This window comes from Anneissia japonica, unplaced genomic scaffold (genome assembly GCF_011630105.1).
Source record: "Anneissia japonica isolate Jap-2015-1 unplaced genomic scaffold, ASM1163010v1 scaffold35_len73349_cov166, whole genome shotgun sequence".
NCBI classification, from domain to species: Eukaryota; Metazoa; Echinodermata; class Crinoidea; order Comatulida; family Comatulidae; genus Anneissia; species Anneissia japonica.
In genome coordinates this window covers 54,752-61,631 of record NW_022725852.1, presented here as the reverse complement: position 1 = coordinate 61,631, position 6,880 = coordinate 54,752, and the positions used below count along the sequence as shown (strand labels likewise).

The 6,880-nt window shown below is 33.0% G+C and overlaps 1 protein-coding gene across 1 annotated transcript; it reads left to right on the top strand.

The window, feature by feature from the left end:
- The first annotated feature begins 4,751 nt into the window (after positions 1 to 4,751).
- LOC117112939 lies at positions 4,752 to 5,530 on the top strand. The gene has a single exon (XM_033256160.1). It carries the CDS (start codon positions 4,752 to 4,754, stop codon positions 5,493 to 5,495), a length of 744 nt encoding a protein of 247 aa, XP_033112051.1. The 3' UTR covers positions 5,496 to 5,530.
- The last annotated feature ends 1,350 nt before the right edge of the window (positions 5,531 to 6,880 follow it).

The window sequence follows — 6,880 nt, the reverse complement described above, 5'->3', positions numbered from 1 at the left end:
AAAAAAAATTAATTTAACTTAAGGATTTTAAAATATTTATTAAAAAAAAAACAAAAACAAAAACAAAAAACAAAAACTGTAGACCTAAAAAAAAAAAAATTAATTCAACTTAAAACACAAACAACGCGATAGGATATGAAGTTTGCGATAATGAATAAAAAAAAATAAATAAAGTAAACTTAAAACACAAACAACGCGATAGGATATGATCAGTTTGAGAGAATAATTGGTATAGTGTACTGTATTTCTGAAGTGCCATTCGTTTTGGGGTTGCTACAATCAGGAGTTATAATCAATCCAACAAAAGAAAAGCACTATCAATTTCCTTACATTCCAAAAAGGAGGATTTGGTATGCTATTTAAAATTTGCTGGAGAAAAATTAACTGTTAACTGCGTTGTTACTGGTTTAAAAACTGCCGGGGCCAGATTGAAAGAAACTACGGTATTCAGGTTTTGCGACTTAATAATTGTGGATTGTGTGGTTAGTAAATTCCATAGCCATACTGTCCATAGCGCACACCAAACTATTTGCTGATGGATCCTTGTTGGGAAATTGACTCTACTTTTTTCCATCCCAAACAACATATTATTAATAAATCAACATGGTCCATCTCAGTCATCATAGCGAGTCACAAAATTAGGAAGTTTGTTTTCAACAGCAGACACACTGCCAATAAAACAATTCGCGGAAGAGGAGTATTCAAAATATCGGTACTGTTAATGTGGGACTAATCAGATGACTGACGCCGTTCTCCATCGACAATTGATTTTTTGTGCATTATTTATCTACAATTCTTATCTACAGTATATACACTAGAAAATATTTACACTCACAATTTAAAAAAAAAAAGTTACCAACAACGACATCTAAATAGCTGTGGGAAAAACAAATTATCAGCCTGCTGCTCTCTGCCTGAAAAGTGATCGTAACCGAACAACAATGATGCAGCAACACGCTTGGTCAACTTGTAAAAATTTAGAGCCTTCTGCTGTTTGCCCATGAAACAAATTTTGGAGTGTTATACAGTACAATTTCAAAACAATGTCATCGTAAAGAAATAGCTATAGTATTGAAAACAAACAACTTGAAACAAAATCCGTGTACGGATTTAAATAAATATTTACAATAGATTTTAATGGTCAACTTGTTGTCAAATTTTACGACCAATTTTTGCATACATTTGTGAGTGACGGTGTGTAATAGACATGCAAAACAAACATTAGCGGTTAGCTGTATAATATCTTTGAATATCATTTTAGACTGATTCATTCATATGCTTGGTCATCTTGTAATCATTTAGAATTCAACTGTTTTTAATAATAGGGTCCGTATCTCTACACTTCTAGACGTAGTATCAAATTATAGTTGCCAAAGACCCGGTTTCATACACACTCGCAAGTAAATTTCAAAGGAAACTGTTTTCCCAATTTTTCTTATTGTAAATACTCCTATGCAATACTGTAGTCCCCTGGTATAAAATTGACAGATCAGTTAGACACTCTGAAAAGATCGATTACGCCCTTTTATATAAGGCGGCCATAGGCATAATGTGTGTGAAGTACTGACTTTGTTAATATCGAATGGGTGAAATTGCGCACAAACTTCAAACTCTTGGCCTAACATACAATGCCAGAGGAAAGGATATCACGTTTTAGTCACCAAAAAGGATTTTCCACGGACGCACAGAGTAGGCCTTCGAATAGTATGGCCCAAAGCGAACTTCGTTAAGGCTTATACAGTACAAAATTTTAAAAAAACTTTAAAATGAAGGACTTTTAAATGAAGTTTATGTATATATACTAATATTTTGCGAATCTTGGGTTTTTAAAAGCAATCTTGGGATTTTTTAGACCCAATCTTGAATTTTGATTTTTCCTAGTAGTCACGCTGCATTTAGAGACAGAATTATACCCCGACGACATCAAAGTAAGTACAGTAGGACGTAGGCCATAGGCCTATATTTAAAAAAAAATACATTTTGTTAATTATTATTGATTGGCCTAGGACCTAGGCAGGCAGGCCAGCTTTGCCGTCGAAAGTCCTGGGATTCGACGATGACGTCAGTGCACATGTTTACAAACGCCATTGATTGGAATGAAAATAGACGCGCTGAATTTCGTTTGCTGTCTCTTATACACATCTAGATGTGTATAAGAGACAGGTTTATGACATTTCTTGTGATAAACTATTTAATCTTCTGTTTGCTGATGGCTCCAAGTTCTATTTAGATTATGTTAAAGCTAGAAAAAGTACAGGTAAGTTTCACTAATGAAGATGAGAGTCAAGAAGAAGTTCAGCTTCTACTTTATTTTGTAACAGGCAACTCTATTTTTTTACATAGGCCTACAGGAAGATTCATTATTTTAAGTTAATACAAGACAAAACTTCTTAAATATTTTAAATATTATAATAATAAGTACATAATTCTTTGTAAATTACTTTGTAGGCCTATAAATAGCTTGTTTTGTTTTATAATAATAAATGTGTTGAGTATATTGATATTGATTGTGCGATGAGGTTTTTTTGTCTTTCCGTGTGATTAAAACATGCCAATTATCAGGAAATATTTTCAAATTTTATTATATTACCACCTTTTATTACATAGATCTTTTTCAAAAAATAACTGCTTTTATAACATTATATAGACACATTAAACACAAAAACTGCTCTGGCTTCGGGGGCTTCGCCCCTGACCCCACCTGGGTCCTTAGGCAATCTTCTGGACCCCACGCCAAGAGAACCCCCCCCCCCCTTGAAATGACCTGGCTACGGGCCTGGTATTATAGTTTATTATTTTTTAAAAACTACAATGTCGGGGCCACTGATTGCAACAAACTGATTATATCCTATCGCGTTGTTTGTGTTTAAAGTTAACTTTATTTATTTTTTTTATTTTTTTTCAATTTTTTTTTAATCGTACAAGTTTGGAATATTTTAAAATACTTAAGTTATTTTTTTTAAATTATTATTTTTTCTTAAATTTTCAATGAAAAAAAATGTGATCGTTAATGGAATGTAAACCTGTAAACATATGACTACTTATACAGAATTTTACTATATTATAGGCCTAGTCTAGGACCATGCTTCCGACTATAGTATATAGGCCTAAGTGTACAAAGAGTACTAGGTTAGGTAGGCCAGGGCTTGGGAGATGTGACGCAGTTTCTATCGTTCTTTCTCGTTTATTAGATAAATAAGCTCTACAATGGCGGATCCTGTTTGCTGGAGAGGAGAGGGTGGGGGTGGTGTGGAAAGACTATGCAGCAGTCAAATAAATCAGTATTCACGAGTGTGTCATGAATCATTTAGTAAGAGATATAAATCTACTTCACGATAGATAGCCTGGAAACACATACGCTACGCCCTTGCGGAAGATGGGTTTCTTTTTACAAGAGATTCTTAAAGTAGACTTTCAATATTTATATACATAGACATGAGGTCTATTCTATATTAGTGTCTTCACACCATTAATTTGAATATTTGATTTATGTTTATATAATTTCATTCATGCTAAACTAACTTTAATATATATGATGTTTAATATCTGCATCTATCTCTCTCCTTCTACACTTGCTCTCATACCATACAAAGCAGTTATTTAGTTGTTTTTTTAATTTTCATTACTTTCGATGGTTACCAATTTGTTATTCCTTAAAAGTTTTCTATTATTTTTTTTAATTTCCATTTCTTTCATGTACCTTTCTTAATTGGCAATCATCCTGAAATCCAACGTGTCAGTTGTCGGACTTCCTTCTAAATGGTGTTACTTCACTGCCATAGGCAAGTCTCACTATCATTATGAGATGTTTGATAATTGCATGATATCCCTAATTATACATATACACAATCTTGATTCACAGTGCTGGTAGTTTACATATGTAAATATGAAAAAAAAAAATTTTGGCCGCCATCTTGATATCCTATATAATTTCTAATACAGGTATATGCATGATACTCCCGGATATCGAAAACACGAGTAAAGACCATTGACAGTGCTAGGTGTTGTAGATATTACGATATTTACAACATTATCAATAATTAACTTGGCGGCCATCTTGAAATAGTATGGCAGCAATCTTTAAATTCAATTTTATGACATAATTTCTGATGGATGCATGATAGTCCTTGATATCGAAAACATAGGTAACGGTCTTTGATTGACAGTGCTAGGTGCTGTAGATAAGATATTGACAAAAATAGCAATAATTTGGCGGCCATCTTGAAATCCTATATGGCGGCGCCATCTGACATAATTTCTGATGATTGCATGACACTCCCTGATATTGAAAACATGGGTAATGATCTTCATTTGGCAATGACATGTGCTGTAGATATGAATATATTGGCTAAAATCAAATCAAATATTTTGGCGGCCATATTGGATTTCAAGATGGTGGCCATTAGGAGGCGTTATTTTTTGGGGTCTATTTTTTTTAATGATCTTTAGGTGTCATAGTATCACTGTGGGAAGTTTCATGCTTTCTTCTAGAAGTGCACGATTCTGCCTGAAATTCAACCTTAGCCGCTCTAATATTAGAGTCGTGTTTTCTCTCTTGTTTTTTTACAGAGTTAGTCTAGTCTGTCAACATGGTTTTAGGCTCGTAATGACCTACCGTATGCATTTAAGATTAGAAGAAGAAGATGGATTTGTTTTTCATAGTACAGTATTCCTTAAAAGATGTTGCTGTGACGCCGTGGTGAACGGACGTGTTTGCATTGAGCTCTCCGTTTAGCGATAATTTGAATAGTATGGCGACACGTGGAGCAACAATGAAGGAACTCCAGCTTAACGCTGACATTACAAAGCCAGCAACGCAGGGTGATATCAGGAAAATTCTTGAACGAATCGACAAGCTAGGCTCGGAAATAAATCCTCGTTTAGATAAGATAGAAAATAAATTGGCAGAGTTAGAAGAGCAAGTAGATGACCATAGACAAGCAAACATTGAAGAGATAGAGTCATTGAAAGCAAGCATGGAGAAACTGGAGAACCAATCAAGAAGAAATAACTTGATATTTAAAGGCATACCACAGAAAGACAACGAGAAATGGGAAGAAACGGAAAAAATGGTGTTGAAATGCATTAGAAATGATTTGAAAATACAGGATGAGATTCAAATAGAGCGAGTACATAGGCTAAATACCAAGGCAAAAGGAAGCAGAATAATTGCACGATTTGCTAAATACAAGGATAAGCAACGCATATTGAAGAATGCATTGAAATTGAAAGGATCACGGATAAGTATCTCGGAAGATTTTGCTCCAAAAACGAGAATAATTAGAAGCAAGCTGTTGGCCAAAAGAAGAGAAATTATTAACGAAAATGAAAACTGCTCAGCTAAGCTGAGATATGACAGGTTAGTGGTAACATACAGTTATGGTGTTGTTGAAACATTCATATTTAATGAAAAGAAAAACAAAGTTGTTAAACAACAAGACAAAGCTAAGGAAGGAAGTAGATATAATGGGTCAAGCGAAGTGGCTGAGGAGTAGGAAGGAGGTCAAGGTCCGTCGGTGCGTGACATTAAATGTATAGCATGGAACATACATGGAATTAGAGATAAATGGGGTGCAGAAGACTTCATGAGTTATCTCAAATAATTTGATATCATTGGACTGTCAGAAAATTGGTCTAAATCTGATTTTTTTTATGGAAGGATATGTTTCGTTTAACGTACAGAGCAAAAAAGCTTCGACTAAAGGAAGGGAGTCGGGTGGTATATTGTTATTTATAAAATGTGAATTATCAAAATATGTCAAAAGATTAGATTTTGATGATGATTTTATTTGGATTATAGTGGTTCCCCCAGGCAATTCAGACCCATTCATATTATGTAATTTATATATAAGACCAATTACATCTAGCTATAATGAGGATATGGATGTATTTGATAATATAACAGTAACTATGTCAGAAATACGTGCTAAATACAATATTACTAACTATATATTCATTGGCGACTTTAACGCCCGGACAGGGGTGCTTGATGATACCATTTTATTTGACGATGTTAATTACCTCCCAATTGATGAAAATGATTATGAAATTGGCATATCAATATGTAATAGATCAAACTGTGATAGAGAAATTAATGACTATGGGAAAAAGCTGATTGAGCTATGTAAAAATACGTCAATGTGCATAGTTAATGGAAGGAATGAAGGTGACAAAAAGGGCGAATTTACGTTTATTAATTATAATGGCAAAAGTGTTAATGACTATTTGATTACATCTACTTCTTTCTTCAATAAAATAAGTAGTTTTAAAATAGGTAACCGAATAGAATCAGATCACTTTCCCTTAATTTTTGATATCAATTTTAGTAAAATAGACCAGACACATGTTAAAAAAAGGGGTAACTCCAAACAGCAAACACCAAGTTATTACTTTGATTACGAAGGTTATATATCAAATGAAAATGAAATCAAGATAAATAATATATTAAATGATATTGAAGTATTACTGCAAAATAATGAAGATATTAACATAATTGAGTCTAACTTCATTAGCTTATTTATTGATTTTGCAAAAATAAGAAAAAATAAAAAATCATATGAGTCATCCAGTGATTGGTTTGACAAAGAATGTAGAAATAAAAGGAAAGAAGTTTATAAAGCTTTAAACATTTTCAGAAATGATAGATCCAACGAAAACTTAGCTACATATAAAGGAAATAAAAAGGAATACAAAAGGTTGATTCAGATTAAAAAGACTAAATACTCTAAATCTTTAACTGAAAAAGTCATAAATTCATTAAAAGTTGATAATGGAAAACATTTTTGGAATTTATTTAGAAAAAGAAAAATCCAAAATAACGACATACCTGATAGTGATTGGATAGATTATTTTTCAAATTTATTTGATACTGACCAACAAA